General features: G+C 34.7%; 2 protein-coding genes and 2 non-coding genes across 4 annotated transcripts; 3 read left to right on the forward strand and 1 right to left on the reverse strand.

Annotated features, from left to right (window-relative positions):
• The first annotated feature begins 41 nt into the window (after positions 1–41).
• eri-12 (Enhanced RNAI (RNA interference)) lies at positions 42–4,841 on the forward strand. The gene is made up of 14 exons (NM_001383215.2): positions 42–123; positions 171–232; positions 278–446; positions 503–628; positions 1,120–1,226; positions 1,275–1,404; positions 2,127–2,208; positions 2,259–2,562; positions 2,639–2,815; positions 2,866–2,991; positions 3,386–3,445; positions 3,494–3,625; positions 4,154–4,523; positions 4,572–4,841. The coding sequence occupies exons 1-14, from the start codon at positions 52–54 to the stop codon at positions 4,677–4,679; spliced, it is 2,025 nt and encodes a 674-aa protein (NP_001369910.1). The 5' UTR covers positions 42–51; the 3' UTR covers positions 4,680–4,841.
• Positions 4,842–7,427: 2,586 nt separating this feature from the next.
• F20B10.9 lies at positions 7,428–7,651 on the reverse strand. Its single transcript, NR_056767.1, has one exon. It is a non-coding gene; the product is annotated as an Unclassified non-coding RNA F20B10.9 (non-coding RNA).
• Positions 7,652–8,113: 462 nt separating this feature from the next.
• 21ur-11492 lies at positions 8,114–8,134 on the forward strand. Its single transcript, NR_056768.1, has one exon.
• Positions 8,135–8,815: 681 nt separating this feature from the next.
• Positions 8,816–9,788, forward strand: F20B10.3 (CC domain-containing protein). Its single transcript, NM_069910.6, has 3 exons — positions 8,816–8,965; positions 9,016–9,240; positions 9,287–9,788. Exons 1-3 carry the CDS (start codon positions 8,822–8,824, stop codon positions 9,659–9,661), a joined length of 744 nt encoding a protein of 247 aa, NP_502311.3. The 5' UTR covers positions 8,816–8,821; the 3' UTR covers positions 9,662–9,788.
• The last annotated feature ends 1,452 nt before the right edge of the window (positions 9,789–11,240 follow it).

Genomic DNA, 11,240 nt, shown 5'->3' on the forward strand with positions numbered 1-11,240 from the left:
ACGAATTCGAAAAAACAAAACAATTACATTTTTTATTTCAGTGTCACCGTCATGTCGTCGCAAAAGTCTGGAATTGTCGTGCAAAGTGATGAGACCCATATTCTCATTTCTTCAAGTCATGATGTGAGTTTTTTCTATTTTTAAAAAATTTAAAACTTATTTTTTCCCAGATATTCGTGGCAGATCCAGACCAAAATACAAAGTTGGGCGATTCGGTTTCCTTCACGACTTGGTAAGTTTTTGAAATATAATGACTTTCTTTATATTTTATTTTCAGGGACATCGCCAACAATTTGAAACGTGCCTCTGACATCAAACCACGGAACCAGATTGTTGAATCCGTTGTGTATGAGCAAGATCAATCATTGAGGCTCAGATTGAAGATTTTGGGGTTTTACGACTTCACCAAATCTCAGCAAAGAGTTTTTAGAACTGACTTCATTACGGTAAGAATTTCCAGAATGCCCAGGTTGTCAGTTATTATGAAACTTTCAATTTTCAGCAAGTTCGAGAAGGAGAGAAATTCAAGTATCTTCCGAAAAACGCATTTTTCGGAAGGCAGATTACAGTCAAACTGACCCACCAGAAAAACTCAATTGTGTGGGAACTTGATGAATTCGAAGAACCCGTAAGTTTTTTGATAGATTTTCCAAAGAGGTAAGATGTAAGCCCGACCCTCTCTCGCAATCTAGTTTCGCTAGGGGCTAAATTATTCAAAACCACTACTACATAGGGCTAAAATTTAAAAAAAGTTTTTGAAAATTATTTTTTGGTAAGTCAAAATGTTTGAGAACTTACTTTAGTTTTCACCACTCAAAAATTTGAAATTCAACCATACAAATATTTTATTACGAGTTTAAAATTTTAATTGCGTTTTAAAGGTTTGTATTTAAATTCTCTGTGTTTAAACCTACAACAATAACAAAAATTTTGATAAAAAATTTTGAAAAATCTAATACTTTTTGGAGTGTGTTTTATTATACATTAACCATGACCGATAGGGTGCGAAGAGGGTGATTGAAGATACGCCCTCGTGGCACCTCGATCAAATATCTGGTTTTTTATGTTTTATTAGGAAATCTTATATCTTATAACATTATAACAACTTAATTGTTTCAGAAAGAGAAGACGTATTCATTAATTGGCCAGATTTACTACACTGATTTCAGTGATGCATATGTCTATGTTCCAGGATATCCTGAACCGTTTGTAATATCGAAGGAAACGTTAGTTGTGCAGACTTTTGGGATCTCTACCAATCATCAATATTTCAGTAACTTCAGCCGATCAGAAGAAGGCACATGGGTCAAGTTCTTAGCCTGTACGGCGACAGCTTCTGTGAAGAAATCGGAAGGATTTCAATTCCTGGAAAAGGATCTATTAGATACCAACAGGAATAGAGAAGTGAGTGAATAATATTGACAAAAAATTTAATTAAGCTTTATCCGATAATGATTTTTCCAAATCTAAATCTTTTGAAAGCTAAAGCCATTGAGAACAAAAAGATAAAAAACTATTGAAAAATTTAGTAAGAAAAAGTGATGCAAAAAGCCAGTAAGTGGGCGGGGCTTAATCTGATACTGTACATGATGTGGAAACACGAAAAAGGGTATATGTATTCCTAAAGTTATTTTTATAAGCTCAAAGTCTGTTCTTTGTTCTGTTTAAAGTTTGTAGTATTTAAGAAAATATCCAAGTAAACCCCTCTCGTATCATGGCTTTTTGGATTTTCTGAATTAATTTTTTTCTGTATACTCCTAGGCATGTTTTCTATGAGCCTGCTTTGCGCCTATTTTCCGCATTTTGGAGTGATATCCGGTGTTTGTAGGTTCACTTCGGCAGCAGGCACGCTTGTATGTCTAAGCAGGCTTCTCTGCCTACATGGAAGGCCTACCTTACTATTTAATATTATTCATAAATATCAGAATGGAATAGGTCTTCCATGGTAGATATGCGCAGTTTCAGGGTCTGACTCCTGCCTGAAACCTATCTGCATTTTGGCGTGAATCAATGTACATATAATGATATCATTTAACTAATTTTGACGAATAGAACATTTGAAAAAACCCCAAATTTTTAATTCATTATTAAGTATAAACCGCAAAACGTTTATGAATTTCATTCAGATTGCCATCAAATGTTCCCGCAAAGATGGAATCATCCAATCACATCATTTTGAAAAGGTTATCGATAAGGATAACAGATTAGGTAAGATATTCATCAAAAGACACATTTTTCGAAGAAAATTTAAATTTCAGCTGATTATGGAGTTCTCTCGGATTTTGAAAATGTTCTAATCTATGTCAAGGTTTCAATGGAAGGTGTCAGCAAGAAGCCCTCGCTGATTCTTGGACAATTTCAAACGAGTTTCAACGTGAACCCCACGCTCACAAGAGATCAAAAAGAAGCACTCGATCCTCCAAAAAGAATTCTCAAGAAGCAGTCTTCTCTTCCAAGAGAGGGGTCATCCCGAAAACAAGTCACACAAATTCAAAACTTGTCAAGAAAAATCGAAACCGGGCCAAGAATCAATTTTCTCCCCAACTTTAATAATCAGGATCAGTGAGTCTTTTTATTCAATTCAATCTCTATGTACACAACATTTTCTATTTTTTTTCCAACTTTAATTCTATTCCAGCGGCAGTGAATTCTTCTCGGACAATGAAGAAATGGATTTGGTTCCACCACTTGAGAATTCCCATCTTCGAGTTGATCCGGTTCCTGTTCCTATTGAACCGTCGATTCAACAAAATCGAACGACAACCACTGCTCCAATCTCAGCACCCGCGAGACGTATTTCAAGTAATGAGTCAAGGTGAGGATTTTCAACTTAACTTAAATATGATAGTATTAACCCAGTTTTAGACGAGAAAATCCAAATTCACAACCAGCACCTTCAAAAATGCAAAACGTTTTCCGAGAAGACCCAGAAGCTGAGTATAAGCGTCCAGAAAGAAGCAATGCTGATAATGATGAAACTTCAAGCACGATGTTAGTATAGAAACTTGAGTGTTTGTTCTGTTATGTCAACTTTCTGGAATAATTGTCAATTTATTTTAAACCGCTTAAATTACCAATCCGGTCCTTTGCAATGTCTCAAAAATTATTCTGTTTACAAATTCATGAAAACTTTTTTCTTACAAAAAATTTGAAAGAACCGCTAAATTTAAGAAGTTTCTAAAATATGCCAAAGGTTGCCAGAAACCTGCACCTAGTTTACGCACATCCTCACTGTTTTCTTATTATGCAAAGTTTCTGAAACCAAACAGAAAATATCTATAACTCAAGATATTTCTAGAATTGAAACTTTAAACTAACAAGCTATTTTGGTTGCATAAATAATTAGATGTTTGTTGAATTGTCTGAAATTTGTATTAAGTTTCAGATCTGCGTGCTCTTCAAAAAGCCGCATTGTTCGTGAGAATCCAGATGCCAATTATGAAAGGTATTCTATTGAGAAATAATATAAGCAATATATCAATTCCACTTTTAGGCCTGCTCGTCGGCTCCCAACTCCTCCCTTGGAAGCAAACGACAACTTGGAGCATCAAAGCCATGATTCATCATCGACAGACGGCTTAAGAGACACTTCACCTGTTGGAAACAACACGAACCCCCGCTCAGGGTGAGTTATGCATGTTTGGGAAAATTTAAAGCCATATTACGGGTGCCCCAGAGCTAGGGATGGCAATCGGCAAGTCCGGCAATTGCCGAAATTGCCGTAATTGCCAATCCATTTTCGGCATTTTTCAAACCTAATTATATTTCGGAAATTGAAAAAAAATTCACATTGTTTTTTGTATTCGGTTAGTCATTTTCTAACAGAAACATTCAATCCTTTAAAAATTGCATAAGTTTGAGCTTGAAAATAGAAAATTGTTTATTGAAATGCATGTTTAGGCTCCTCTACAAAAAGTAACAAATTTATATTTCCGACAATTCTAGCAATTGCCGGTTTACAAACTTTCTGAGAATCGGTAATATTGGCAATTGCCGCTTTTGTGAATGTTGGGCAATCGGAATTTTCGGAAGTTGCCGAGTTACCGAATCACATGACAATCGTATTTTTTACTAAAAAGAAAGATAATTTTAAATCAATATTACTAGACACAGTTCCCCTGAATTATTCTATCAAACGTGGAAGACATTATAGATCACCAAGTTGCCACTCCGACACACATTCAAGCGTGTCAAGTTCATTATGGATCACCACTATCAACTCATCAAAAGATTTGGAATTTGTTAAAAACGAATATATCAAACTTTGGATTGAAGATCAGGCTTCACAAAAAGAAATGAAGAATCTCAAGGCAAAGAGGATCGAATTGAAAATGAAACAGAAGAAATTGAAAGCTGAGCTCAACGATGAAAAGATGAAGAATCAGAAATTGGAAGAGGCAGCTTTCAACGACAGAAAAGAAAAAGCTGAGTTGAAAAAGAAAGTCTCCAATTTGGAACAATCTGCGCAAAACACCCAGAGAACTCTGCAAAATCAAACCAGAGAATTGAACTTATATAGTACCGTAAGTCCTTCTACTGAAGCTTCCACCTAATTAACTGCACTATTTCAGAACAGATCCTGGCTCCGAAAAGAGTTTAACAGTACTAACCTCTTGGAGCATCTCCGACGCAACTACCACGACCTTTCCAAAAGATTGGAACAATTTGCCTTTAATTGAAAAAAATGGCAAGATACACATAACTCCTGTACCAGTTATCTGAAAAAAGATGACTTCATTTACTAATTGAAACTGAATTTTGATGCTGTCAATTCTTGTAACATTCATTGATTGTAACTGAAATGTGAAAACATTGCTGGATAATAAATTCATTGTTAATAATAGAGCTTTAAATCATATGGAACTTTCAAAAAACAACTTGAGAAATTCAGAATAAAACTATTTCAGATTTGTAACGAAGCATGTCACGCAGATGGAACATTTTTCAGAAAAGCTGCAGTATCTAAAACAATTTCAGAGTGTGGCTGAAGATAATAATTTTTTGGAATTTAGAGTAAATTTTTACTGGCAGCTAAACTAAAACCGGAATTTCAATTGAATTTTGAACGGTGAGTGCCGATTTTTTTGTTTATAAAAATATTCAGAAATGAATGAGTGAATCTGTGAAATTTTAACAAATTTGGGTGTTTGTGGTTGACGATAATAATTTTTGAAACTTGCATTTTTTTTTTGGAATTTGGAGTAAATTTTTAATATACTGCTGAAAGTTGTTCCAATTTTGAAGAATAACTTGAAAGCCTTTCCAAGAACAGATCGTTGTTGAAAATTGTAAAATTAGTGCAAACCGTTCCAAATACACTCGGCATTTGGCTCCAGCTTCCTGCCCAAGGTTGGTCAGAAAAATATTAATTTGGTTCAGAAGTTGGCTAAACTTGGGAAAAAATTGGACAAGACTTTGGCTGCGACAAAAATTTCACCCAAGTTTGGCCCAACTCTTGCCAAACTTTAACGCACGTTTAATATAAAGCAAGAAAAGTTCCGGCCAAAGTTTGACAAGAGTTGGGCCAAACTTGTGTTAAACTGTCGCAGCCTACATCTAAGTTTAACAAAAGTTTTCGGGCCAAACTTAGACAAGAAGCTGGAGTCAATGCCGAGCATACAACTTCAGGGCAAACTCATGTACATACACCTAAGAATGTGAAGCAGCTGCCAAGGAATCAGAGTCAATTTTTATAATACATTTTAAAACAAAATTCTAAAGTTTTTATTCGCAACCTACGAGCTTGATATTTTAATTAGGTTTTAATTAATAGCGTCCAAACACTTTAAAGGTTACAGTTTTAAAATTGTCACAATTTTGATTTAACAACCTTTGGCTTTGAACTCTCTACAGTTCTTTGCTTTTACCATTTTTGATTTTGAACTACCTTAATTTTTTTGGGTTATTTTGCTGTAAGTCGTCACAATTTTGAATTTGTTACGTTGATAAAATGCATCTAAAACAGAACAACAAATTGCATGTAAAACTATTAAATAAACAGTTTCCAGAACAATATTTGTCATTTCAAGTGAGATAAAAAGTTAAGGGAAATGTGCGTCATGCTTTTTCAAATTTGTTCTAATATTTGCATTCTCTCTGTCTTCTCTCCTCGTCGCAACAATTGGTGTGAATCCCTCCAAAAATGTTTCCGGTCTTATCACTCATGTTCTTTGCTCTCATTTCCTTGGTCTCGGAAAGGTGCAAACTGTCTTTGTGCTGTGCCAATCTTTCTTCCGAATTCCAAATTCGCAAAGTAAAGTCTCCCGTTTTGTCATTTGATTAGACTAAAACACACGGAATCTCCGAGAAGAAATAAGCAATGATGATGATTTGTTGTGTTTGTCTGCTCAAATGATAGGGGGAGATCATTGAAAACGTGTTTCGGTCACTTTTCGAACGATGTGATTCTTATCGAGAATGCCGATAAATTCACCCACGCCTTTTTCAGGTACTTCAGGGGAAAAAGAGCAAACACATACGTTGTTGGAATGTTTTTGATATCAGATTCCGTCATCATGGGAACATTTTTGATCAATAGAAGCTGGCAAGAAGTTTCTAAATATTTTCAAGTTTGACAAAAAGTTTCTTCAGATCGGCAAGAAGTTTTTCAAAAAGCTGTGCTTCGCATGCGATAAGCTATTTAATAAATTGTCAAAGGCTTTTTTAAACGTTTCAAAGCTTTACAAAAATTAATTAACCATAGCGACAAGGTTGCAAAAGTTTCCCAGAAAATGCCAAAATTTTTCAAAAAGTTGTGAAAAATAGAAGTTTGCAAAACTGCCACAAGTTTCTGAAAATTTGTTAAAACTTTCAAAGTAGTTTTCAAAAATGTTCCAACTTTTCCAAGACGGTGGAACAGATTTTGAAAAAGTTTTCAAGTCTTTCCAAAGGTTTCAAAAATTTGCTAAAAAGCTGAAAAAGTTATCCAAAGAGTTTCTAAACTTTTCGAAGTTGTCTTGAAGTGGGCACAAAAAATAGTATGCAGATGTTGAAAGTTGCCAAAAAGTTGCAAAAATTTGTGGAAAACTTTTCAAGGTTGATCAAAAGTTTCAAAAGTTTACCAAGTAGCCTTGAAGTGTGCACCAACTTCTGAAACGGTTTCTATACAGAAATACTGTGACCATTTTCTGGAGGAAACTGGCAAAAAGTATTTGAAAAGTTGGGAACTGTTTTGGCGAATGTTAAAGTTGAAGTTGAAGCTGTAAATTTTGAATTTTTCGGGAAATATTCTGGAGATATTTTATAGTCCACGGACATATAACTATTTAGTAAAATTCTTCCTATGCTCCATTTCAAAAGTACCAGGTTCAGCATCTCCCAATGTCAACTCAATGAATCATACTCTTATAATAGCACTCGAAAGTTCACATGCTCATGGAACCTGTTTAACTTCTGCCGCTGATGTCACTTATTAAAACTTTAATGATGACACATCAACCTCAACTTTAGACATTATGATTTCAATGTTAAAATCACTTCAAAGTACTGCGTATGTCTTGTTTCCGCGTCGGCTATTGCTCCTGCTCCCACGCCAAACTGACCTGTCCTGTTTTGTGTGTGTATTTGTGCATGTTTGCAAATGAGTGTGCACAATCTCTCCTCCAGACACACTTTTTTTCGACGACCGGAGTACTACGTGTGCGAGCTCATCTTCGAATCCATCGAGACAACGGCCGGCCCCGGTAATATTTACTTTGAGACCAAAAGTCAACGTGTGTCCTCTTTAAATTTATTGGAACAATTAGTGTACTCAAGGTGAGAACATGATGAAAAACTGGAAAAAAATGAGAAAAAATTGAGAGCAAAAGAGCAATTACCTGAAAGAAAACAAAACAAATATGTGGCAAAATGATGGGGTTACCCTGAAACTTCAAAAGTTGACAAACATATTTGAAGAAAGTCCAGATGCTTTTTTTCAAAAAAAAAATGTAGAAGTCAAGCGTAACTTGCTTTGAAAATGCCTACCTTGCTACGCATAACATTACTTTTTACAATTCTCTAACCGAATAGGTCACAGATTTTATAAGCTTTGTTTTATTTATAAAACATTTTATAAAAAAATATTTACTGTTTCTGGTAAATAATATACCAAATATTACAATTAAATTTCCAATTAGGCATGTAACGTGACTACAAAACATGCCTACTTAAAAAGGTAAGTGTCACTTTTAAGGCAAGTTAGTCATGTCTAGTAGGCATGCAGATAGGCTTTCTTTACTTTATATACCTACGGGGAAGACTTATATTTTAAAGAAACGAAAACTTTTGAAAAGGTGAACACATCTTAAATATTGTTTTGATGTAGGCACAAAAATTCGTACATGTCTGCCTACAAAGTAGGATTAACTATTACTATTACAAGGTTTGATGAAAAACTTTGTCGGTACAGTGAGCTTAGGCTAGGTACGCCTATAGGCACGCTAGCAGGCAACCTTTTTTTTCCATGAGCACCCAAGCTCCAAAGGTTCTCTCAAGAAAAAATAAAACAATTGCAAAATTGAACCGTACTTTGTAGTCCACAGCAAATGTCATATTGTCTTTTAAAATTGTCAGTGCCTTGTCTCTCTCTTTTTCCGCGCGCGCGGCGCCTCTCGCGTAAATCAGCGGAGAGGAGGAGCTCATGGAAACAAACAAGGAATTGAGAAGGCGGGCACACGCAACTTACTCGACGTGGCGTTTTCTTATGTGCCAGACTATAAAAGAAGCATGGAACAGAGAGTGACAGGTACACACTTCTTTTACTCATTTTCAATTTTTTTAAAAACATTTTCCAAATTTTCTAGTTTTTGAAGAGCTTTGCATATTTATTTTTTAGAAAAAAATGACTCGTCGTTTTGCCCTTATTGCTTTGTTGTTTGCATTGACTTCTGCACAAACTACAACTCAATCAAAACAAATCAGTCTGGATCCGAACGCTGGACCACTCAAACTTCGCATTGTTTTCCAATCCGAACAGCCACCACAGGTACTTTGAATTTACCTTTCATTTTTAAAATTGTTCTATCTTTCCTGAAGGTTCAACAAACTCCGTGTTCTACCGGTAACTGTCAGCCCACGCCGACCTTGAGCCCATGTGCTTCTGGAAATTGTGGCTCAGTTCAGCCAGTTCAAGCTTCTCCGTGCTCTACTGGAAACTGCGGAGTCACTCAACAGGCTTCCGCATGCTCTACTGGCAACTGCAATGGACCTGTCGCTGGATCTGCCAATGTTGTTCCAGTTTTTGATGCCTCGATCTACACGGTATCCCAAACAAAACTTCCAACTCATTGTACTTTTCAGTTTTCAGACCACGACCCCAATGCCTATCCCAATCCGAACCATCTCTTCAAACACTGCACCAATCAAGGTGATCCGTGTTCCATCTTATTCCAACTCGAACAACGGATGCTTCTCCCCACCATGCGGAGCTCCAAGATTCATTTTCGCTCAACCACCATGCTTCGGAAACTCGTGTGGTCCACGATTCATGTTCCCACGTCGTCGTCATTTCTTCGGACCACGACCAATCATCATCGGAAACAGAAATAACGGAAACATCAATGCCGGAGGAAATGTTGCTGTTCCAGATACAATCTACAAGAACGGAATGGCAATTCGTGCTCCAATTCGTGTGCCAAGCAGTTATCAAGATGGGAACCCAGTATTCAACTCTGGAAAGTAATCTCCTTTCAGCTCAATGTCATCACTACTTGTTTGTAATTATTGAAATCTCTTTCACATTCATATCTCATTGTTGGTTTTCTTTACATAATTTATGAGAGTTTTAAAATAAAAAGTTAATAAGTGTTTGAAAATATGTTAGAAAAGAATACAAAATTCCACAATTTTTTTTAAACCTTTTCGCAGATAAAAAAATTCTCCATAATTCTCAGTTTTAAAAATTTTGAAAACCAGTGAAGTCTTGATAATCCATATTTTCCATAATTCTCAGTTTTAAAAATTTTGAAAACCAGTGAAGTCTTAATATTCCATATTCTCCATAATTCTCGGTTTTAAAAATTTTGAAAACCAGTGAAGTCTTGATATTCCATATTCTCCATAATTCTCGGTTTTAAAAATTTTGAAAACCAGTGAAGTCTTGATATTCCATATTTTCCATAATTCTCGGTTTTAAAAATTTTGAAAACCAGTGAAGTCTTGATATTCCATATTCTCCATAATTCTCGGTTTTAAAAATTTTGAAAACCAGTGAAGTCTTGATATTCCATATTCTCCATAATTCTCAGTTTTAAAAATATTGAAAACCAGTGAAGTCTTGATATTCCATATTCTCCATAATTCTCGGTTTTAAAAATTTTGAAAACCAGTGAAGTCTTGATATTCCATATTCTCCATAATTCTCGGTTTTAAAAATTTTGAAAACCAGTGAAGTCTTGATATTCCATATTCTCCATAATTCTCAGTTTTAAAAATTTTGAAAACCAGTGAAGTCTTAATATTCCATATTCTCCATAATTCTCGGTTTTAAAAATTTTGAAAACCAGTGAAGTCTTGATATTCCATATTCTCCATAATTCTCGGTTTTAAAAATTTTGAAAACCAGTGAAGTCTTGATATTCCATATTTTCCATAATTCTCAGTTTTAAAAATATTGAAAACCAGTGAAGTCTTGATATTCCATATTCTCCATAATTCTCGGTTTTAAAAATTTTGAAAACCAGTGAAGTCTTGATATTCCATATTCTCCATAATTCTCGGTTTTAAAAATTTTGAAAACCAGTGAAGTCTTGATATTCCATATTCTCCATAATTCTCAGTTTTAAAAATATTGAAAACCAGTGAAGTCTTGATATTCCATATTCTCCATAATTCTCGGTTTTAAAAATTTTGAAAACCAGTGAAGTCTTGATATTCCATATTTTCCATAATTCTCAGTTTTAAAAATTTTGAAAACCAGTGAAGTCTTGATATTCCATATTCTCCATAATTCTCAGTTTTAAAAATTTTGAAAACCAGTGAAGTCTTGATATTCCATATTTTCCATAATTCTCAGTTTTAAAAATTTTGAAAACCAGTGAAGTCTTGATATTCCATATTTTCCATAATTCTCGGTTTTAAAAATATTGAAAACCAGTGAAGTCTTGATATTCCATATTTTCCATAATTCTCAGTTTTAAAAATTTTGAAAACCAGTGAAGTCTTGATATTCCATATTTTCCATAATTCTCGGTTTTAAAAATTTTGAAAACCAGTGAAGTCTTGATATTCCATATTTTCCATAATTCTCAGTTTTAAAAATT

Source organism: Caenorhabditis elegans, chromosome IV (genome assembly GCF_000002985.6).
Source record: "Caenorhabditis elegans chromosome IV".
Taxonomy (NCBI): domain Eukaryota; kingdom Metazoa; phylum Nematoda; class Chromadorea; order Rhabditida; family Rhabditidae; genus Caenorhabditis; species Caenorhabditis elegans.